This window comes from Sprattus sprattus (genome assembly GCF_963457725.1).
Source record: "Sprattus sprattus genome assembly, chromosome: 10".
Taxonomy (NCBI): Eukaryota; Metazoa; Chordata; class Actinopteri; order Clupeiformes; family Clupeidae; genus Sprattus; species Sprattus sprattus.
Genome location: NC_137908.1, coordinates 10,403,299 through 10,428,180, shown reverse-complemented (window position 1 = coordinate 10,428,180; position 24,882 = coordinate 10,403,299). Strand labels below are relative to the sequence as shown.

At 42.1% G+C, this 24,882-nt stretch overlaps 1 protein-coding gene across 2 annotated transcripts in view; it reads right to left on the bottom strand.

The window, feature by feature from the left end:
- Positions 1–19,693, bottom strand: part of ca16b (carbonic anhydrase XVI b) — a 62,092-nt gene extending 42,399 nt beyond the window's left edge. Inside the window, exons 1-2 of one of the 2 annotated variants that reach the window (XM_080846475.1) lie at positions 19,266–19,693; positions 5,442–5,525 (exon numbers count right to left, since the gene is read on the bottom strand). In XM_080846475.1, coding sequence (XP_080702601.1) covers positions 5,442–5,525; positions 19,266–19,383 — 202 coding nt within the window. In that variant the 5' untranslated portion in view covers positions 19,384–19,693. Of the gene's footprint in view, positions 1–5,441; positions 5,526–7,613; positions 7,734–19,265 lie in introns of those variants that run through there. The other variant, XM_080846476.1, reaches the window with a different exon arrangement.
- Positions 19,694–24,882: the final 5,189 nt, after the last annotated feature.

Sequence of the window (24,882 nt, the reverse complement as noted above, 5' to 3'; positions counted from 1 at the left end):
ATAATGCGGGGTGGATGTTGAGTGGGTGACGTGACTTCCTTGCTTGGGGTTAAAAGAGTTTGGGTTGGTGGATGTTGGGTCAGGAGGTTGTGTAAACTCCACTGAATGAATGGAGGAGGTTAAGTTTGTGTGTACATTTTAAAACGTGCGCAGCTAATTTAAAGAAATATGACGAGCGGCATTTTATAAAAACTGAGAAGATTGGTGTTTCTCGCAATTTCAGCCATGAGACAAGAAAATGCTTCCATCAATGTCAGACGGTAACTTCAAACCTTAAATGATCCTTTCATCAAGTGTTCTTTTCTCAACAGTATAAGGTCAGGTGGACTCTGGTGAGCATGTGGGGAGCCCAGCAAACAGATGGGCTGACAGATCCATTTGATACACCTTTGTTGCACATATGGCACATCAGTGAGACCGGCACACAAGGCTTTTCCATGCTCTCTGTTTGGACACAACCCGAAGCGAAAGGCACGGATAAAAGCACCAATACCGTGCGGATGAGAACAGATATTTGCCTGCGACAAAACAGCAATTTATTTTCAGCAATACATTTATATATGGGTGGCTGGGGAGGTGGGAAAACAAGTAATGTGTTTCTCACGGAGATGACCACCATCGCAATACTAATGAGAACAAATACATTGGCCCATTTGACCAAGTTTAAAAAAAAAGAAGTTTGCCTAGATGTACTGATTTGCGACAGTAACTTATCCAGAACTTAATAAGACGAACCAAAACCATAACACCTTTTGTCCATATTGATCAGAGGTTATAGATTGTCTGAGCTTTTATTCCTTCATTAAATGGGGAGTACAAACAACAGGGCCCCATATAGCAGCACTGCATTCCTGTGAAGTCTTCTTTATCCAATCTATGTATGCTACATACATGTTTCACGGCATAGCCCCAGACAGACATTTCCCCTTCCTGACTCAAAACGGCGTGATACAATCTTCCAAAATAACGTTCACTATGTATTCAGACCAAAGGCACTTTAATGGCTGCCACAGGAAAGCAGCCCCACCTCAAATGTTCTAAGCAGCTGGGTGAGGACGTTCTTGTTTAGTCTCATTGATAGCCAGCCGAAAGAAGGCAGTTATGTAGCGGAGGGAGGAGGTGGGTGAAGGAACTAAGTGGATCAGTGAATAGAATGGGCTTTGAAATCTCTGGTGCCATTAAATTGTCCAGTGGCTGTGGGGTGCGGCCATTGCTCTACTACATCGCATTCTCAAGAACTATTTATCCGTGCATACTTCATTCATCTCATAAACCTACTTTAGTGCGACCTCCATTGCGCTCAGAGGCTGAGGCTGTCGCTGACATACTTGCGTTTGATGTTTCCATAAAATCGTAAAGGTGCTGTTGCTGTGCTGTGTGTTGATGGTAGCAGTTGAGTGTGTTATGTAATCTCAGTAAGAGCAGAATCCAGAGAGAGATAAAACAGAAGCATGCTTAATGCCTCACAGGGATATCATGTTTGATTATGCACTGAAATATAGAGGGAGGCCAGCTTTTGCTGGTCTCAAGAAGGCGGCGGGGGGTGGTGGTGGGGGGGGGGGGGGTATTGCCTGGAGCCTCACCACCCTCTCCTCCAGTTTTTCCTTCTCCTTATTGCTTGGAAACAGCATCACACCATGTTAGGTTTGATGCTGATTTGATTTCATTATTTTGACCGCTGCTTGAAGACAGGGGGAAATGCATGGGCTGTGTGCGTATGGTTTGTTTGGCGCATGTTTGGCGAAAAGTCACAATACTTAACTGTATCACATATGATATATACAAAACATTTAACCGTTGAATCAGAAGTTTAGTTTTGTATCGTATAATTAGTTTATAATATATGTAATTATATATAGAAGTATAGTTCTAGATTTTCATCTGAATCAGGTTGGCCAGACTCAGTGAAAGTTGTCCAAGTGTGGATTTTGCTTTTTGAGGGGACTTTTTTGGACCATGAAAGAGAATGATTACAAGCCAAATTCCCTTGTCTCTCTAATTTATTTACATAGTTAATGTGTTTAGTTTTCTGCGAGAAAGGGGACATATTGTCAGAATTAAGGAGCCAGAGCCATGATTAAGAACTCAATTCCTCACACAAATTGGTTCCTGCCAAAACAATTCATCATAGCAAATTATGAGGTGGCTTCTCCCTCCCACCCTACCTGGCCATGGCCATCTTGACACATCCATCAGGTCGTAGCTCAAGACAGTGATTAATAGGCCAATCAGAGCACACCAGCACACTATCAAACCCTTAACTGATAGCCAAGATAGATTTTGCGTCTCACCAAGCCTCGTATAAACTGATGCAGAATAGTATGCATTTTTTTTGCCCAGTCAAAAATGTCCATAAACTGAACGCCGGCTCTACTGGAGACTGCCACTCCTGATTGGCTAAAGTTGAGGTGTTGTGCTCAGCGACACCCATGACCAGTGAGTGAGTCAATAATAATGAGGCAGATGGAGAGAGTAAGTGGCGGATCATAATGCTAGATATGACTTCCACGGGCATTGGCACAGCTATAACTCATGCCATGTCTTAATGCCTCAGAGCATATAAACAGCCACAGTCACCTCAGTAGGGTACAGCGATGGCTGCCCTGGCAGTGCTGTGTATGTTGCTCTGGCCATTTCAATGCCCCTGTGGCTCTAATCAGACATGTGGCCATTACACCCAATGTGGCAAGATTAGCAAATATTACGCTAAAGAAATTCCTTTTTGGGGGGGGGCACTGTATCTCACACAGTAGCCTCGACCACATTTGGGCTTGAAGCTCAAGGAGGTCACGGGTTTGAATCCGGCCCGATGCCATTTCTCCTGTCCACTCGCCACCTCTTCTCCCTCTCATTTCCTGTCCAACTCTGCACTAATCTATCCATTAAAAGGCATAAAAGGCCAAAAACAAATCTTAAAATGTTTTTAAAAAAAAACTTCATAAAAGAAAAAGAAATTCCTTTTTTTTTGTAATGATGGAAGGTCCTGTGCACAGTGTTCCTGTCACACTTGAGCACACTCAGCTCATTCAACGGTGTGACGTGCGGCATTTTGTAAATCGTAACCTAAATTTGATCTGAAAGCTCCTCCACGATAAGTGTGGTTCACTGTGCAGGATACAAGCAACACTATAAAGAAAAACGCCATGAAGAAAAACCTTGTGAACTGTACACCTGCTTCCATTAAAGTTATCTTTTGTTTTCAAGAAGATGTTTTTGTGTATAGGCAGGATATTTAAAAAGTAATGTAAGATGACTGATGTTCTTGGATCCTCTCTCCATGCTGGAGACTGTTAAAAGAGGAGACATTTCATGTCAGTGTGAAATAAATATTTACTGACATGCTGAGCTGTAGAGAAAGGTAGAACACACAAATAATAATGAGAATGTACTGCATACAGTGAAGGACAACAACAATGTAGCGGTAAAGAAAAATGAAAATCCTGTGAAATGAGAAAGTGAGATGCAATAACAGTACGTGGGGAAACCTCCCACAGAGCCTCAGCGGTGCAATATCAGTTGCCTCTTATGAGAGATAGCCTGCCTCCACATTTAAAAAAATAAATAAAAATTGAATTAGATTTGGAGAATGTGGGATTTGGCTTGACGTTGCTGTGCAGTTTATGACTACTTAACTGCTGCAAACTCATCCGGCGCCCCAAAAAAGGTCCATATCCTGCTAAACACATCAAATCTGCATGGAGGGTGATGCAGAGAGTCATTACTTCAGAGAGGCCCATTCAGAGTCTCCTCCTGGAGTGTTATTACCACGCACCAACACACAATGCCGCTTTAAACACCATAAACTAAACACGGTGGAGGAGGCGGGACCCCGACTGCGATGAAACCATCTCAATTTGCAGTTAAGATCAAAGCTCAAATTAGGAAGATGGAAGGGTGGGGAAACACTGAGAATGGGCCCGTGAATGGTGGTGAGAGAGAGAGAGAGAGAGGAAAATAGAGGGAGACAGAGAGGGAGAGAATAACAAAAAATTGGAAATGAAATAACCAAAATTGGAAACAAATGACAGAAAATAAGTAAAAAATTGGAGAGCAAATTGAGGGAGTGGAGAGGGATTGGGAGTATAAGAACTGAAAGAAGCAGGAACAGAGAGATGGACACAGTCTGAGACTGAGAGAGCGAGAGAGAGAGAGAGAGAAATATATAAAGATGGAGCCAGAGAGATAGAGGGAACAGACGGAGTGGGGATGGAGAGAGAAAGAGAGAGAGTTTGAGGAGGAGGAGAGTGGCCTCCCGAGTGGGGCTTCAATAGAGTTTTCCCAGCACAGACCACACAGTTTGTGCCATGTCCCTGATGTCTCTAACAAATCCACCCTCCTCACTCTGAGGCAGGAGCCAGAGATAATGGCTAAATGGCCAGATGAGAGAGAGAGAAAAAGAGAGAGAGGGAGAGGGAGAGAAAGGGAGAGAGAGAGAGATGGCCTGTGGAGCCACTCCAAGCCAGAAATGATTACGGAAATTCAGAATGTACAAACACGCTCTGGCTCGCCTGCAATGGAAGATGGTAATGGAAAGGAAAACGCATGCACACTCCCCCAAAACAGGAAAGATAGACATACTCACACACACTCACAGAGTCACATGTATGCTCATACACAAAACACACCCACAGTCTTGCCAATTTGGATGCATCAAATGTCACCAAATTAGCTGGGCCCGCCAACGCTTTAACTAAAAGCGCTATTGACCAGCCCACACAATGGTCGGTCTGGGTATAGTCTGGGTCTCCGTGGCCTGCAGTGAACAGGAGGCACATCTGTTGTGAGCCCACATGGTTTGAGGGGAAAACCATTCCCGAAACCAAACCAAACACGATGCTTGGACGAATAGTGAGGAGGCTATTAACATTCAGGCAGAGTACAAGGATGTCTTCTCTGTCACCTTCACGAAACTAACATGTGGCGAGGGGACTCTCTATTTTAAATCCGAGTGATTAGACTTCACTGCTACAGATTCTGCCATAATACCCGCACACCCAGGCTTCCAACTTTCAAAGGAACAGGCTGAGCTAAAAGAGTCCATATCATCTGTCTCCATCTGCTAGTTTCTCAGAAGTGTGTGTGTGGTGTTCATGCAAGCATTCTGCTTTGGCACTGCCACAGTTAGAAAGAAAATATTAAAACTTTTACAACTCATCTATGCAAGTTGTGATTCAAGTCAATGACTCACTGGTGGACCAACGAGCAGTCAGGAAATAACATTAAATAAACCGAAAATTCAACAGACCCCTAACTATAGACAACACTACTGAGATCCACATCCACAACAGAATAAAACAATCACAGGTGACTGATGAAAACAAAGATAAAAGTAAAAAAGATTCTCATGTCAGACATTTTTCACCTCACCTGTGTTTGCGAGTCAAGTATGAGAACACAGTTGCGGATATGTCTGGCAGGTTGAGGAGCCAACTCACACTTACCCGAGTATGCCCAGTAAGGCTCTCCTGCTGCCCTCCTTTCTCTGGGCTCTGCCACACTCCCACGATGCCCTAGTCCCGGCGGTACTGCGGACAAAAAAATAAATAAATGTAGAGGTCTGGTGATCTGTGCACATAAGCTCACACAGTATATAATTTGGTTTCATTACCAACTGGCACATTCATAGAAACTCACATTTATCTTAAGTCACTTTTAGTGCACGTGTCCAGCATATCCCCAAATACAGAAAAACTGAATTTAGATGAAAGGACTGAACTGAGCACCACAGAGCTGGCTGGAGAGCTGTTGTAGATAAAGATGCTGTAGAGAAGGGGTCTCAAACTCAAATTACCCGGGGCCGATGAGAATCCACTCTGGTCATTGGGGGGCCAAATTTGTAACGGTAAACGTTGGGGTGGCCCATTTAAATCAATGGAACTTCTGTATTTTTTGTTTAAAATCAATGGAACTTTGTGGGCCGGATAAAATCGCTGGGGGGGGCGGAATTGGCCCGCGGGTCTGAGTTTGAGACCCCTGTTGTAGAGGAAGGCTCAGTGTTTTGTCTAGTGGGGTAATCAGATGTAATGATGGCTGTTTACAGCTCAACACTCAAGGCACACAAGGAAATTTCCGGAGCCATCACTCAAGCTTCGTTATGAGGCACCAGTCTCAGTGTCTCAATTTAGCTCTGTGAAATCACAGGCAGGCGCTTTTTGAAGTATATGCTTTTCTATTCATTTGACGGGACTCAACAAGAAGTGTCTAATAAAGGGGGGCGACGCCAAAACAGAAGAAAAGGACCTTCAATCAAAGACTGCTTGTAACGCAACGGTACACCCGTCCCGGAGAGAGAGAGCACATTCATGACTCCGCTTCCCTGCCGCCCCACTCCAGATAACAGTGGGAAATTAATTTGAACTTTCTTCAAAGCCTAGGGGAGTTTCCTCCTTTTATTTCTTCTGTTTTTTTTTTTTTTTTTTTTTTTTGTCGTCTCCTTCTTTAGTGTGGTGCGTCCACATCTTGAGGTACTCATGCTGGGGCTAAGGGACACAAGAATGAGATGCTTGCACAAACACATTTTCCTATCATCTGCTCAGCAATTACCAGCCGTTGCATCATTACGCGCGGGATTAATTAGCAGCCGCACTAAGTCGATTCATTCGAGCTCCACAATTAAGAGTACTCCCATTTGTCTGCTGCCTGTCCTGAGTCATTAACACTGAAAGGTTTAAGGACAGCACTGCAGTGGCCATAGGCACAGCGTTATTGAAATGAGAATAATTATTAGACCTTTCGATAATGCCAGCGAGCAGCTCCAACATCAATGGCAATTTATCCATCGGTCAAGAGTAAGGGTAAATAATGGGCTCGTGTGACTAGAGTGAATGAGTGCCTGTTTTAATTCACTTTCATTTCATTGGGTCTAATATTAGTTATTTAGATTAAATGCACGTTCAGTAATTATGTACAAATCAGTGACAACAAAAGGAGAGAAATTAATTAATGTGCATATCTCCCCCCACGCACACACATACGTACACACCAGATACATATGCGAAATAGACGACCAAACCACCTTTGCATATGATTTAACACACATCAACACAAACAGCTGACTTTTAATTCAAAACAACCACATGGACTGGAACCTTCCAATCTTCGAGAAGGTCTGTTTGCTGGCGTTATATAGAATAAAAGCACTGCCATCTCTCTTACAATGATGGAGAGAAAAGTAGAGGGAGAAAGAGAGAGGAAAGAGGGTCAGGGAGAGGGAACGAGAGGGACAGAGATTGGAGAGAGCGAATAGGAGATGAAGGGGGTTTAGAGGGATTCTAACAGACAGTTTGAGTGACTGGAAGAACCCTGTTACTTTGATGAAAGTGGGCAGTAGACAGCGGCATGGTAATGGTCTACAGTCCTGTCACCACTCCCCCTGCAGCCGGGGGATTAGGTTAGATCCTGTAAAGCCACACTGAGCACAACACAAAGGATCAGGTGAGACTACCTGTGGACACGGATCACACAGAACACAACGCAAAGCAATGCCAGCAGAGCTGCCTGTGCATTTCAGCTACATAGGGGCTTTGTGCTGGCATTTAATAAGCACACTGGACACAGGTTCTATAAACGTGAAAATAAAGAGAGAATCACAGAAATTCCAGCCAGGCATCTACCTGTGCGGCTCAACTGAAAACCGTTCCATACGAAACCCCTGAATTCTCTCTAAATGTGATCCTCCACCGCCAGCCTTATGCATCCAGCAACACCTGCAAACAAGCAGTATTGCTGACTGGAGCCTCAAAATAGCACTTTTCACATGACCAGGGGAGGTCATGGCTTTAATTAAGCTAGAGGTCTCCATGGTGCGAACATCCTCACAAACAGCCTCCAATGGCGTGAAAGTCAAACACACCACTGACAGTGGTACACACTCACACATTCAACCGGCACACGGACAACATGCTAACACAAAAATTAGGGGGCTGTAAACAGTTTGTTACCTGTTGTGCATAAACTATTACATCTCACTCTTGTCAGGTTGCAGCTGTGAATATGTGCATTCTATGCATGCATATCTGTCTGTGTGTTTAAGTGTGTGTGTGTATCTGGATATTAGGATATAGATTCTGTATATGTAAACATATTTTTGGCCATTGCTGGCCATTTGACCTTGCACTGTATTATAACTCGTGTTGAGTGAACGACAGTGGACAGGGGCTCAGAGCTCGGCCCAGCCATGCATACACAGCCCCCATCGCTCATCCCATTTATGATCGCTCGCCTCTCTGCGCTCTGCGCTCCCTTTCGCGGATAGAGGTACTAAATTCGCTGCACAAACATCCCCAAATAGCAAGGCAGACATTTACACGGCGTTCGAGAGCACACCGTTTGAAAGGGCATTCACCACATTTGCAGACATTCGATCAGAAAAGGTCAGAGAGTCTGGCGTTGCGGGCTGTGTACAGGACGCAGAGGATGCTGTTGCTCTTCAGGCAGCATGCGACTTCTTGATTTGACAGCATGCCGGGATATAGATTAGTAACAAACAGGAAAGGCCAAAATCTGATTTCCTGTACATCGGAATTTGTCTCCAGGAGTAAACAAAAAGACAGTCTTTATCTGTTGCATTCATACTGCACAGGTCAAATGGAGAGGACTCAATGAGCATACAGAAAGTTCTGACTGGACGACCGGTTTTCAGGACAGCCTATATCACAGCAACTTGACCTTACTAAAAATATGTATCTTGACCAAAACAAAATGTTGCCTGAGTGAGTTCTCTCTTACATTTCGTCTCTTGAACTGTAACGCAATGTTCAAGAAAGCAGAGACGGAGCCGACATGGTTTCTGTACCTGATGGGCTACATTAGTCTTCTGTAGCCAGGATACAAATGATTGTGCTCAGTGGCTCAGACAGCTTGCAGGTACCCGTCACTCCACAGTGACACCCGCTGTCAGCCAGGTGGACGGGGTGGAGTGGATAGCTGTCTCCTCCAGTCGTATCACACTGCTTGATAAGCCCTGCAGATCTCAGTAAGTAAGGGGGAAGTGGTCAGATGGCTTCCCTCACTTCTTTTCACTTATACAAGGCAGTTGTCATGAGAACTGATTACCTGGGGGGGGGGGGGGGGGCATTTTAAGCACATGATATGGAGATGAAGTGGAACCAATTCAGGCAATGTGGTAAACTAGCATCTGTCCAATTGCAATGGGTACACTCAAGCCATATGTTTCTGGAGACTTTCCCATTGTCATCCGTGCCTTAGAGAAGGATCGATACACATCTGTGTGCGACATGCATCCTTCCTAAGCAGCCGCAAATTATGGTGTTGTCATTAAATACTGTTCAGACTGAATATTTTATCGGGTAAGATATTTCAAGGGCCATATTTACAGTTCAATATTTTTGTTTTGTTGTGAAGCAATCCTACAATATTATTAAGGATGGACTAGAAGAGCTGGTTAGAATGACTCATCTTCCTGGCATGTGCTGGAGTGCATCCAGAACAACTGCTGTTAACAGACAAGGACGACCTTACACTGACCCCTCATATCTTCCAATCAGAGACAAACAGCAAACAGATAAGACCAGGATGGATTTTTAAGTCCGACATGAGAGGATCACAAGAAAGCACGTGTGGCTTTTGAAAAGACGATTCTGGGATCTGGGAGAAAAATAAATAAAGCTGAAGTAAGCCATGATGCTCAGCTCTGTTGAATCTGCTTGCTGCAACTGTAACACTGATGACTTAGATATACAGTAATCTGATCAAAAGAGGTCACTCACTATTAGAGATAACTCTTACTTCCTCATGTTTATTTTAAGTGTGTTTCCAATATCATGACAATAAAGAATAACTGGTATTAAGTACTTAGATATTAGGAGTTAGTTCTGATACATAACCAACAGTAAACACTTAAGAGTCTAGAATTGATTAATGTACAGCCAGCATTGCTCAGTAGACTATATATACAAGATGGTTGTCCGGGGCAACGCCCTCAACCTTCAACACAATTGCTCTGAGCTCAGCACTGTATGCAGTCCAGATTCATTGTGTGCGCCAAACACTAACATCCTGGCTTTATCCTGTATTTATGGAAATAGTGATGACCCATTGTTTCATTGTCTGCCGACAGATCTAACCTATTTTAGATGCCCCCCCCCCCCCCCCCCCCCCTCACTGTAAGACTTCCTGAGGGAAAGTCAATGCTGAATGAGGCACGGCACTCTATTTAAGCTCCACAGGAACCATCAGCTTCCTGCCTGGTGAAAGAGTCACTCAGCCTGGCGCGCATGTCTGACTATGTATGTTCTATTACACATATACATTACAACGCTACAATTAGGGACCCCCCCCCCCCCCAGCCTCGAAACGACTCACCGAGACTCACAGCCATTATGTATACTGCAGTGAATCTACTCAGCAGATTCACAAAGCTTAATGGTCTACCAAAACACTGATTAAGTCAATCAAGGGCTAAGGTAAATCCATTCAAAATAATGAATCAAAGTTTGATTAAAGAGCACACAGTACTTTGGGCAGCTTGTCTGTACTTAGGCCACACAAAGAACAAGGTAAATCTGTGCTATGCTATTTATGTTAAGAATATGTCTGAATTTGAAGATGTGATCATTAAAATAAAACGTAAAGTAAGAAGAGAACATATGTACGATTTTTTTGTCCTTAATATGACAGCTGAATTGAACGTGTAATTGTGATAGCAGTTTTCAGAACAAATGCAATTCAAAACAACCATGCCAAGACAGCGAAAACGATTCAGTACTGATAGGGTTTCATGCGTGAATCCATCATCTAACTATGATTTTGAGGCTGTGTGAAATCTCCTCTCCCTTTCTTATTTACCATGGAAAGATAGAGAGAGAGGAAAAATGAGAGGAAGGGAAGGAGTGAGCGAGAGAGACAGAGATTGAGCCTCGAGTTTTTTTTCTCATGCATGAGTAGAGTTGTGTCTTTGATAGTCCTGAAAGGGGAGTGAAGCTGAAGATGATAGGAGCACTTGAAACAGAGCTTTACCCCCCCCCCCCCACACACACACACACACACACACCCACACACACAATCAGCCTGCCTATCAATCATCACAGCTTAAGATATTATCCTCTCCATCTTAAAATAACACGGCTCGGCTCAATAATGGATGTGCACGTCACAATGAGTCGTCTCTTAATTAAGGTGATTATGATCAGAGCAGCACGAGCTTCATTTTGATGGCCTTAATGCCACAACAACTGTCAGGGACTTTGCACCATCATTAAGTGAGGGCTTTTTCACTGTTCTCTCAGTCTCAAAAGATCTGTAATAGCAGCAGGAGGGTCCTCAGAAGTATGCACACACAGTGCAGTGCACAGCGCTCTACATAGCATTTCACATAGATAGACAGATAGATAGATTGATAGATAGATAGATAGATAGAGAGATATATAGATAGATAGATAGATAGATAGATAGATATAAAGATAGATAGATAAATAGATAGATAGATTGTTTTTGATAGATAGATAGTATTTGTTTTCGGTACAGTGTGTTAAACTCTGCAGCACAGTACATACATGGACAACAGAAGACACTCCACATTTGATCACACTAATTACCTATACATAGGTGAATGGTACGCATGGCAGCTGTGTGGGAGGAGAGGGCTAGAGCAAATTGACAGTGTATGATGGAACTGGGTTCTTTAGTATATGAAATAACAATGAGTAATAATTCATGTGGTTTTATATTCCAATGGAATGTGGCACTAATGTGAACCATCACTGCCAATCACAACCACTCCCTGTTTATGTCCAATTTCCTACCGCTTGCCAATTACTTCAGGCCTATTGCATTGCAATTCCCTAGCTCTCACATTCTACAGCTCCACATTACCACGGCTATTCCACTATTAATTATTATCTATATGAATAACACATTTAATAAGATCTGTTATGTTTTTATTACACCTTAGGAAGGGCTTGTTTTCCTTGTGAGTTAATTTCAGGTTATGAAGGACTGAGTGATTATGCGTGTGTGTGTGTGTGTGTGTGTGTGTGTGTGTGTGTGTGTGTGTGTGTGTGTGTGTGTGTGTGTGTGTGTGAGCTGTGACCAAAGGTTTGGTGCACGGAGCTGCTACACTGTACACAAAGGTAAGAGTTGAGATATTAAAGGGGAGTGGCTGAGAGCTGCTGCTTGCTGCAGTGATAACTCTGACATCAGTAATTCCCACCTTTAACCGCAATAAATGCGTGCTATAAATAAAATCACAGCAGCACTCCATGCTCCATTCTCAGAGCTTCAGCACTCTCTCTCTCTCACTCCCATGGTTCAAAGACACAAAAAGACTGTTGTGCTGATGACAAAAAAAACAGCGTTTCTGATCAATATGCTTATTTATCCAAGCGATTCTATTCACAGCATTTTTTGTTGTAAGCGAGAGAGATCCTTTGTGAGAAGGCAGGATTCAGTTATTGAATGTATTGTGTCCCTCACAAGGGAGAATAATCACAATTTGTCACAAAGCAAAATGCAATCAGGGAAGTGAGACTCTTCCTCCTTTCACACTTGTTTACAGTGAAAGAGAGTGTGGGAAAACTCACCCAAAGAGCCCTCTATAATTGGTCCCCTGAAAGTGACGACACATGCATTTACCTCCCTCTACTCAGAAATGAAAAGACATGCAAGGCTGCTCTTTCTTGAGCATCGAAGTGCCCTGAACAGAACATTTGCTGAGAGGTTTAAAGACACTTCAACGGCGTACTTGTTTGAGGGGATCTCTTGGGTCTAATCCGGCAGATTTGTAACACTTTATACCAGTGTAGCAATTCGCGAGGTAACGTTTTTTTTTCAACTGTCCAAATGAAACAAAATATCATCCATGTAGAAAAGACAAAAAAGAATGTGGATTACAAGGTAACAATTTATTTGGATAGTCCGCCTAGAAACATTTAAGTTCAGTCTTTCTTATTGTTCACTAAACCTCACCTTAACCCAACCCCTAACCCTAACCATACATTGTAGTTAACAGAGTTTGAACAGATTCTTTTTAATCTGAGCATCTGCGGACTCTATAGGGGACCATCCAAATAAAGTGAGCGCTACACAGAGTACGTGATGCAGCGCAGACCTGGCTGGCACTGGACCAATGCAGCGCCCACTCTCATCTCCACTGGTCAAGAGATCAAGCATAACACTGCACAAAGAAGCTCAAATAGAGTCCAATATTAATCATGTCTGTGGAAAACTGAAAAAGTTTGAAAAATTAATCACATATTTATTTTTTAGTTTTTTTTAAAAGAAGCTAAACTTTAGACATACTTGCAATACGCAAAATGCAAAACATCTGCCATTTTAATTGATTTAATTGATGAACACATCTGTGTTTATAGGGTAACCACAGAGTAATGTTGCCAACTTTAATCATAACACAGAATACAGGATTAAGCTTATCCAAGCACAAGACCAGGTTTATCCATGTTGCTCTTACTGTAATACAGGTTTCACTGATATCCACCTTTATTTGCTTATATGCAGTGGGCACTTGAGTCAATAATGGAATTAAGTAATTAATCCTGGTCTCACAATAATTAGATTTTCTGTTGGACAGGTTATTGAAAATGTGTCAAGGCACGACAGGAAACACGGTGCAGTGGTCACCGCGAAGAAATGTGAGTAAGTAACTACACCTCAGTGGGCTCCCTCAAAGTCAGCATATGCTTTGGTACGCTAGTCTTCAGGTATGCCTTATCAGAGCACACAGCCACATCTTGAGGTGTCCTATGACGATAAGCGTATTGACTGCACCTCATTAAAACGTTTCTCAGAATCCTTTTTTTTTTTTGTAGTTTAGACTGGTCTTAAGGTATGATATGCTCGGATGACAGACAGATGCAAGCTGATACATCATTAAGGTCTAAATAGAGAAAGCAGAAACTTGAAGCGGTGTTATACTTCCACAGAGTGCCTACGTATGACGGGTAGTTTGAAATGTTTAAGGAGTGTCGCGAGTGATGTGATACCTATTATCATCTTTTTTTCCCCACCAGCTACAAATTAAGTGCATGCTGTTCGTGTCTGACATCTGATCCGGTGAACATAATTAGACACCTCTCACATTTAAAGATACTCTCTTGTGTCATCACAGTTTTTATAAAAACAGACCCACATATGGCCTTTGCCGCGGGATACTGGGCCCAGCCCTGGCAGATTACATGGTGGCCTACTGCGTGAACAAAATGGACTGTCCACATTTCCTGCCTGGTCTCCTGGTGCTCCCAAGCTGCTGGGGTGGCAGATTTCTGAGCTTCTAAGGTGATCACCTCAATAGTGAGGTGGCCTGCTCTGTGACTCATGCAAGCATACGTAACCAACTGCTAATCCTGACCAACAGTGTCCAGTGCCAGATTCAACACAAACAAAGGACCCCCCCCCCTCTCTCTCCCTCTATCTCTATCTTTATCTCTCTCTTTCTCTCTCCCTTTCTCTCTCTCTCTAAGGTGGCTGGGAGAATTAAATTATGAAGCATGACAGAATCGGACAGACTGAAGAGTTTCAGGACAAGGGGAAATATGTTTAATTTTTTAAGCGATTCACAACAGGGGGTATAAAATATGTTCTGTTAGGTTTCAGTGGTGGCTCCCTAGAGGCGTCAGAGACGGTGGTAGAGAAAGAATTACCTTCTTTCTACACTAGTGTGGAGAGAGAACGCATGCTACGTGAACAGAGTGAAATGAACTCTCATTTTCTTCCTGCTCATATACTGCTATATATATTTATATATCTGCTAATCTGGGTTGAAGGGTGTCTGATCAGGGCATTAACACATCTAAAAGCTTGCAAATATGCTGTCCGTAAAACTGAACTGTAAAAGTAGGTTACTTTATTCTGCAAAACCCTGGGATGTTAAACTCGCTGAGACTAATGTCAATCAGTCAGGTACAGCACTGGGTGAAGGACACTGGGTGGGCACTCTTCATATTAAACGTAAGACTATTTGAACACATTCAATTCTGTGACTACAGGTTAGAGCAGTGGTTCTTAACCTTATTGAAGGTACTGAACCCTGCAAGCTTCATCAGTGCATTCACCGAACCCTTCGTAATTTGAAAAATAAAATATGATTTCTTCAAACGTAGTTATGTATAAACACGGCCCGACATTGCTAGTGTGAACCGGGCTATACTGTGTGTGTGTCTTGACCCCTGAGAGTGACTCAACGAACCCCTGGGGTTCGACCGAACCCAGGTTAAGAACCACTGGGTTAGAGGATGCTTGTAGTAGCTTGCGTGTATCTAACATTATTCCTCCAAAATGTTCTGATCTCTACACAAGCTCCACAGGTGTTGGATTAGGGATCATGCGAACATGCCCTCAGCTACAGCAACGAGCTAAGTGGAATCAGGCTCTGATCATTGGAATCGAATTAAGTCCTGCTGAACAACACCACGCTGTGAGCCACCGTCCCCAGACCATACTTGCTCTCCTGACAGAGCCTGTCAAATCCTTCTCCAATAGAAGAATCTTTGTTTTCTCTCTCTCTCTTTCAAAAAGAAAAACCTCCACATACCCCAATGACTCAAGAATAGCAGAGGGGGAAAAAGACAGCCTGATCTACAATCTAAAATATGGATTCGGATCAATGCATTCCATTACTTTTAATGCTTCCATGTTATTGATTTTCTCTCTAGCTGCAATTAAATGATTTACTGCCTCTTTGTATTCAGGCCAGATTCTTCCGACGGCCCGAGAAGAAGCGGTATAGGTGAGGGATCCCTCTCTGATTTCATTATACCTCTGGCCTCTCAATCACTCGGCAGCACAGACCTCATTAGGAATGACTGGGGAGACCACTGGAGAGCATGAGGAACAGTAAAGTATTAAAATCACAACAACTTCTGACAAGGGGCCCTAGATGCATTTTGTGTCGGCCTTCCCTTTCCTGCTAAGCTCATCACCTGTCAGGTTGAAGGTTGCTGTCCCAGGCCCGCAATGCACACAGCACCCTGGTCGTCAGCGAGCTAGCTCAGAACCCTGCGCTCATTATTAGATCTCTACAAGCATGTGTATGTGTGTTCACATGGAGCTCATGAATCACGCTTTTGCACACGGCAGTAGAACAAATACCCAAGCTCCACACACACACACACACACACACACACACACACACACACACACACACACACACACACACACACACACACACAGAAGCATATATAACCCCACACTTAAATATACACACACACACAGACACACACATTCACACATTTGTATTTCTGCCATAAAATTGTGGATTGGATTGTATGCGAATGATTAGTGATGCATATGGAAGAGAATAACTGATGACTGAGTAAACAGAGATGAGAATATGCAGGACCAGAAATAAACCTGCACCATGGTGTTTTCCTCCAAGGCAAGCTTTCAGTTTCGTTCAAAAACCAGAGTGAAGCTTGTCACTAAGATGACAGGGGAGCTGCAGAGCAAGCAGTTCTGTTAGTGTCTTACAAAGTTTATTTTTCGTAGATCATTATTCTCGCAAGCTACTGCTACTTGAAAGGCGACTACTTCTCTTACAGCCTCTTCTGTTACTTCTACTACTACTATTGCATTTCAATTTCCTGTAATAATGATTTAAAACAGGTTATATAATATAATTTCAACATGCTCTTTTTGTTGCAGACAATAGAGCTAATTGAGATTTAAATCCATTCATAATGAGCAACATTCATTAACGATATAACAGGGTTTGGAAATATCCGTAACCATTTAAGAGAGAGAGACATAGGAGACAGTGTCTAACTTCACACTTAACCTGTTGAAAATAGATCACGGCACTTCCAGACAGTAATTGCTCCCTATGAAATTACTGCTTAGGAAATACATGGGATGAGATACTGAGAGTCATTGTGACATACAGTAGAAATAATGTTATGTCTAATACTACTGGCACTGACTTATAGAGGTATAAAATCCATGACACTTATTTCAAATGATTCCAGTTTGTTTGCAAGGCCGATAGGGTTGCTTTGGGTTGCATTCAATGCCACCATTGTGAGTATCTGGTGAATGAGACAACATGGTCTGCCGTTCTCATTAAATTCTAAACACACATACAGGCACAGACATACACATACACACACACACACACGCACACATAACAAGAAACTCAAAAACACACACGAACGGACAAACATGCACACTCATTTACATAGTGGAAATTCATTTACATTTACATGCATGCACATTTACATTGGCCATGAATCACGTGAAGGAGCTACATATGGTTTCTGCACTTAAAAAAGCAAACACACACACACACACGGAAACACACACACACACACACACACACACACACACACACACACACACCCATACACACACACACACACACACACACACACACACACACACACAAAGCTGACACTGAAACACAAAATTCCATAAACAAAGAGACTTATATCATGGGAAATCCCAGCCCTTCCTAAAGTAAATAATTCAGCATGCCTTCATTTTGTTGCCCTGTGATAAAACAATGGGAAAATATTCTAAAGCAGCACAGATTACCATCACCACACTACACTGCTTGGCCAGGAGTCCAGTCCTGGAAAAACAGTCTGGAGTCTTAAGACTTCTCATCATTTATGAAAGCCTGGGCCAAATCATAACTGGATTTATGCATGTGCTCCTGCAACCTCAGCTCCACTCTCCCATCCTGAGTGGTGAACATACCATTTATCAGAACCACTATAATCATAAATAGAAATCAAATAAAGCAAACAGATCTACTAAAAGGGAAAGGGGGAGAGTGGCACTTCTCTCTTTGCAAGTTACTAATTCCCATCATTCATCATACCAGCCATCATACAAGTACCTGTTTATTATTGACACATGGCTAGCATGTGAAAACCCTATCCAGTGGGCTATGTTACTGATTAATATTACTAACTACCAACATCCATTTAAGATAAGGACAAAGTAAAAGCTTTGACAATGCATTCTTACCTAAGCCATTCAAATCTATAGTCGATCTGTTCAATAAAATAAAACCAGGAAGGCAACTGTATTGTCAGACTTTAAACTAAGACAGGCACCTCCATTCAGTTGACAGAATCAAAATAAAACCAGAGTAGGACGCACATACTTGATTGACAGCCTCTGTCAGTATCAAACCATCAGCTCAAAGAGGAGCTGGCAAGCGGCACATATCAACCAGAGATTTTAAACCAGAGGGAAGGAAGACAGAAAAGGTAAAACCAGTAATCTAAACAACAACTAGGTACACCTCTGATCAACATACTGGGGAATACATACAAGGGAATAGCAAACAATGAATACATGAAAAGTAATCAAAGGATGTGCTATTCTTTTGTATGGCATTGTCCTGGTTGTTGCATAATTAATCATAAGATTGTATCATCAGCTACATAGTTTAAATCAACCAAGCTGTCTTAGCCTATAAAACATAAAATATGGATAATTAGTATTAGTATGGATAATTAGTATTGATAAAATACACTTAAAAAGCCACAGCAGCCTATCAGTAAAGTCTGCCATCCTGTTTCTCTGAAGTGAATTTAATTTGTAAAACTGTAAGAATTCTTCCCCCAAGGTCATTTACATGAAATATAGCTGCCTGGGCCAACCCTCTTTTGCCGAGTAACTGATGGTTAAAAATGTCATTATGTAGATATTTTTTAATCCATTTAGTTATTTTCACAGAGATGCTGTGGTCAGACTGATTTTTTTTTTTAAATGAACAAGAACAAATATCATGCATAGCCCAGTTGTCCTGTTGGTTTTAAAGAGTCTAAAAATGGCCAGTCGTTATAGGAAATTCGATGTCAGGACTATCGTTGAGACACCTGTTATCACAGTGCCTCGAATCTGGTTCCAAAATTACTTTCGAGCAGACATTCATCTCGATCGTCTCAAGCCGGCAGGTTAAGCCACATCTACAAAACTGGTGGATGAACCACGTTTCGCCAATACTCTTTAGTAACACTGCGTTCTCTGTGAATGTAGGCTCACGTCTCAGTTCATTGGCGCTGATATCTTAAATATTAAGCACATTTACAACTCCTAAACTGTCACAAAACCGTCCGGTTCCCTTTGACTCAAACATAAATATGTCAGATAGGTTGTTCATTCATAAAAAGGGTGACACCTCCCTTGACCGGAGTGTTAAAATCGAACTATAATGACACGTCTTTATTCACTCATTTCACAGAAAAGTATACGTCTTTCATTATAACTGTAAGAAATAAACCAACGTAAAGACATGAAAATGGAAAAGTTAATGTGGACTGTTTAGCATGGAGAAGATGACTTACCGGGATCACAATTGCCCGATAGAACGAGGAGAGCCGACAGAATCGAACACAAGATCCCGCATCGGCAGGATGCCAGTGGTCTTCGCATATCTGAATAAGCACCGCGCGCAAAAGCCATTGACAAGTGAGATTTAACGTCAACAAAAAATATAAGCACTTGACCGAGAAATTGTCACGGCTGTAGCGGGCTCGGCATCAGTTGTTAGCGGGGTGAGCCGCAACTCATTCTGCCTTGTAGTCTGAGGGACATTCAGTGTACACCACGCACACACTAAGCCCTTGGTGTTGCCTTGCAAACTAGATTTTCTAACATTACCCCAAGATATTCCTGACCGTTAGGGTCAACTGACTCGCTTCTTGTCACTGTTCTATGGGTAAACATAGAGCAGGTTCTCTGTCCTCCCAGCCGGCGAGTCGCGGACCCTGCATTGACAGTGCTTCTCCGCCAGGAAGTAACCGACATGTGAGCTAGGGCTCTGGTGGCAAAATTAGGAATACAGAGAGCACGAGATGGGAGGAGATTCAGAGCCCGCTGGATCCTAGCGCCGAGAAAGACAAGAAAACATTCAATCACGCCGTTCAATCGGCAGAACAAATTACAGTCCTGGACTCTAATAACGAACAGTAGCCTGACCTTACTGACCTTTTCCCATATTTCCACTGACTGGCTTGCATGCCATTTCGACTTGATGTCTCATAGGTGTTGATATCCTGCATGCCTTCATTTCAAGCATGTCATTTGAGCAGTTTGTTGAGTTGACTGACAAATAATCATCTGCTTTGTTGCATACAATGTCATCTATTTCTTATAGTTATTTTCTTCTGGAACACACAAATGTCACAAAACCACCATCATCATGTAGAGTAATTATAAGTGTAAAAGAGGTGTAATAATAGATTATATCTCTACCACCCAGGTGTCCCTCTTCTCCCCAGCCACTGCTTGACGTCTGTGTCGACATTTTAGGTACACAGCAGGTAATTTCAGGAGCTGTCCGTGGTCCTGTACAGAGTTAGTTAGCCATTGTGGTTGTGGTCTGCATGTAACAGTAGCCTAATGCCCAAGTAGTGTGACGTAGTCACTGTCTATTTCATGCAACCACTGTTTCATCAACGATGAGCATCTCAATGATAGTGAATCCCTCTCGTTTTTATCACTCATGCACACAAGTACACAGTGGGGCTGGGTGTGGTTTTGTTGCCCTATTACTGGGGTGAAGAGGCAACACATGGCACGCATAGTTAGATTCAGTCATAAATGTACTGTGAGTAGCAATGGTTAGCACAAATCTGACTTTTTAAATCACTGTCCTATATGGAATTTGCAGTTGCTATGCCAGCACATGATTTGCATTTGTACTAAAGCCTGACAAAGAAAAACAAAACCTTATGTCGTGACAGCTAATCAGATCTTTGGAAGGCATCACTTCTTTGACAGCCACATACCTCCTCCACCTTTGCTGTGGTAAATCAAGCTTTACACCTCAGCGTTAGACAAAACCCATAAGACCACTGTGTCACATAATCCCCCCCTCAAGATTTAGTACAGTTAAATGGCGAGATGGCTGCCTCCATCTCCCTCTGACAAAGCTGTGATCTGAATACTTTAACGCTAATTATCACCCCCAGGTATCGGCAGCAGCAGGTTGTGTGGCTGAGAGCCTGGTGGAGAGTTCGGCACACAGGCCACTCTTGACAGCAGTGACAGCCAGGGATGGGAACATGGGGACCACCAGCAGCAGGAGGCTGTGGAAGAGTCACCCAGCTGGACTTTAATTTGAGCAATCTGATTAAATTCCTCATTTAATTACTCTGTTCTCAGTGGGGCTGTTGAGGATTGCTGCATGCATGTAGTCTCTTTGAGTGTGTGTTTGGCCATCTGCCTCTTGCATCTTTCTCAGGCCTTCGTTGTCTTTCTCTTTCTTTCACTGCCCCCCCCCCCCTTCCTACACAGACACACACTTACACACACATGCTTTCACACACACACACACACACACACACACACACACACACACACACACACACACACACGCACACACACACACACGCACACACACACACACACACAAACACACATGCGTTCACTCACCCACAAACACACACACACACACACACACACACACACACTCACACACACACACACACAGACAGACACACACACACACACACCCACACACACACACACACACACACACACACACACATAAACACACACACACACACACACACCCATGCGTTCAGTCACCCACAAACACACATACACACACACACACACACACACACACACACACACACACACACACACACACACACACACACACACACACACACACACACACACACACATGAGGTCCACCTACTCATATCCAGAGCTTATGCCCTGGAGTCCTCCTGGGAGGCATCCAGAGAAGCAGATGCAATGACCTGCACATTTTCTATGAAAAAGCCAGAACACTCATCCAGCATTTTCAGCCTCCAGACAAGTCGTGTGATTTTTGTATGTGTGCCCTGACAGCCACTTTGTGATGTTCAAAGCACTGCCTTGTGATCCGGGGTGAGTTTTATGATTCAATGAGCCATTCTGTTTCTCTGATTTGGTTTAGAACTCTCCTGAGAGGATATCGTATCCAACCTCCATCCTCTGTGATTTAGTGAGCTATCCCACCCTTAATCTTATCCCACTCTGTGACTCAGTAAGCAATTTAGTTCTCGGTAATTCATACCATTCATCCAAATCAGTCACAGTACGGAATGATCCTTTAGATAACCAGCAGAGATATCTTCTCCAAGTGTGAGTTCACCTCCCTTTAAAAGTGGATTTGCCCCAGTGTTACTGGGGTCATGATTTCAGCAGTGTCTGTTGTGGACAGTATTGGAATTCTGATCAGTTTGGACAAATCCATGGCCAGGAAACAAAATGGATAATGCTAAAAAAGCAACACATGCATCACCACCAGTGCACCCAAACATACCACATATTCTGTTACAAGGGTTATTTTCTTTCATTTAATTCACATATTGACTGCTGGTGACTATAATAGTGTACATCAATTATGTAGCATCAATTTAAGTCACAGTGATATATAATTGATATAGCATCATAGATACTCACCATACTCACCAAGTCCAGAAATGAATTACATATTTAAGACTACATATTTAATCATAAGACTATTGGCAAGCCATTAACATATATAAAATGTTGCTAAGCTTTAGAATATAAGGCTTATGTTTTTATATATGGAAGACGGAAATAAGGATTACAAAAGGTTTGGTGTTCTTTGTGATTGTATGTCAGGTCTTTCCACATCTTCCAACCAATGATAATTTTGTACCATAATACTTCTACTAATTGAGCACCCTGTCAAAGTCAATTGTTTCATTGTTGAGAGTGCCTGAATGTAACCAGAGAGAATGAGCTATTTTCAGCTCAAGCAGTGCAGCAAAGTGCCATCAAGTTCAGGGGTTCAGTTCCCTGGGAATACACACACTGTCGAAATACCTATACTCTAAGTCAATGTGTGAAAAAGAGCACACAAGGAACATGCTCAGTGTTGGTGAGCTAAGTTGTAGATATATTACCGATTCTGCCATCTGCAATACTCTCTAAGAATTGTAGAAGAAAGTGATGACGTTGTTGGCATGTTTGACTTTGATCTAAACTTTTCCAATATCAAATCAGACATTATGTGCTTGTCTGGGAGGGGTGATGGACTCACTAATTAGATGCGTCTGGCTATGGGTTCTGAAAGTGTCATTTGTATTTATCTTGAATAGCTTTTCCTCCAACAAGGTAAGAGATCATTATCACATTACTTATTCATGGTAACTAATTGCTTGTCAAGGTGAAATGACAGTCTAAACTAATCTAATCAATCATGGATATATACAGTATACCAATCTATGTTTCTCTCTGGGAGTACAGTGTGTTCACATTAAGGATTGGGTTTAAGCAATCTGGACAAAACCAAACAGCGGCCTACCAGTGAAGTCTGCCATCCTGGTTTCTCTTAAGTGAAGTGTTTCTATATTTGTTTTGCTTTATTGCTTATAGTGAGGTAAATTCTATAAAAAATACCTTTTCGACACTGATTATTCATTCACTGCTAGTTCCTGACAGTATCATTCTAATATAATGGCAATAACTCTTTCACCTACTCCACCCCTGTCACCCCTTACCAAACAGTGTAAGCAGTCTGGTCTGTCATACCTTTATTACTCATCGATGGGGCTAAAACTTTTTTTAAATATAAAGATTCCAGTAATACTATCACTTATATAAAACATGATACATGAAAGAACATTATTTCAATAACACTACCAGGATGAAGCACATTGAGATCAGAAAAATGGATGATTTGAACTTCAAATCTGTAAACAGCGCGGGAGACAGGTAATCAGATAAGACATCATAATTCTAAATTAATTGCTACATGCAGATAATAATTTAAAGTCCACAGGTTCTTATTAGCCTATGAAATGGTAAGATTTTCAAACCAATTTCCTCTCCAGGTTCCACGTAAAAGAAAAGTTTAAAAGCATGATTAAAGGGAACACATATGAAAAGTGTCTGGTAAATCTTGGCGGGCTGTTATTTTAATTCTTTTTATCAGCAGTTTATTTCTACACTTGAAAGGTGTTTAAGTTGAATGACAAAAGGCAATGGTTTTTCTGGTGGATTATATTCTTTTTAAAGGCCCTCTGAGATGTTTGAAGTGGTCGAGGTTATCATATAAAGTAGACTGTAGTGATGAGTTATTAGAATGGTGAATGGCCCTTTCAAATGTGCTCTTTTATCTGAGGGAGGTCGGGGTGAAGGAAGCAGGTGCTCTAATGCATACAGCACTATAATCTCACCCTGCCTGCCTTGCTACTGATACAAATCAATGACAGATTTGATTTATTCTTCTCTAATCAAAGAGATGTCTGGGCCTTTGCAATACATGCATCTCTGTGCTCTGTAGTATGGCGGCCTTTACAAACACAGATAAGATACATTGAAAAGATACAAAGTTATGATGATAAGCACATTTGTAATGTTACTGCTGATACCTCTTCCAATGTTTTCATTGAAAACACTTCAGTTAACACAACAACAGTTAAAGGTTGGGTTTGCAATGTTGGAGAAACCAGCAAGGGTAAACTAGAGAACTAGCGACAAATGCGTGATTGCGCAGCAGCGGTAGTGGATCGCTTACCTTTGCCCAGCAAATTACTCTAGATTATACAGCTCTGTGAATATGGAATCATACAGCACATCATACAGCCTCATGATTAATAAAACAATACTCAAAATGACTTGACAGTCTTCATTTACTGTGAGCAGGAAGCTACATAATGTATCCAGATCAAGGCAAATATTTTATCATCTGTTCATTTACACTCAAGGCTCTGGCTCTGTTAAGCGCCAAGAGGCAATTGTATTGTTATGGCGCTATATAAATAAATTGAATGGAATTGAATGGAATTGAATTGAATTGAATTGAATTGAATTGAATTGAATTGAATTGAATTGAATTGAATTGAATTGAATTGAATTGAATTAAAGTGTTCTGGAATTCTACCCATCCTCCATGTTTTAAATGTAAAGAATGTCAACGATACTTAGATTGAC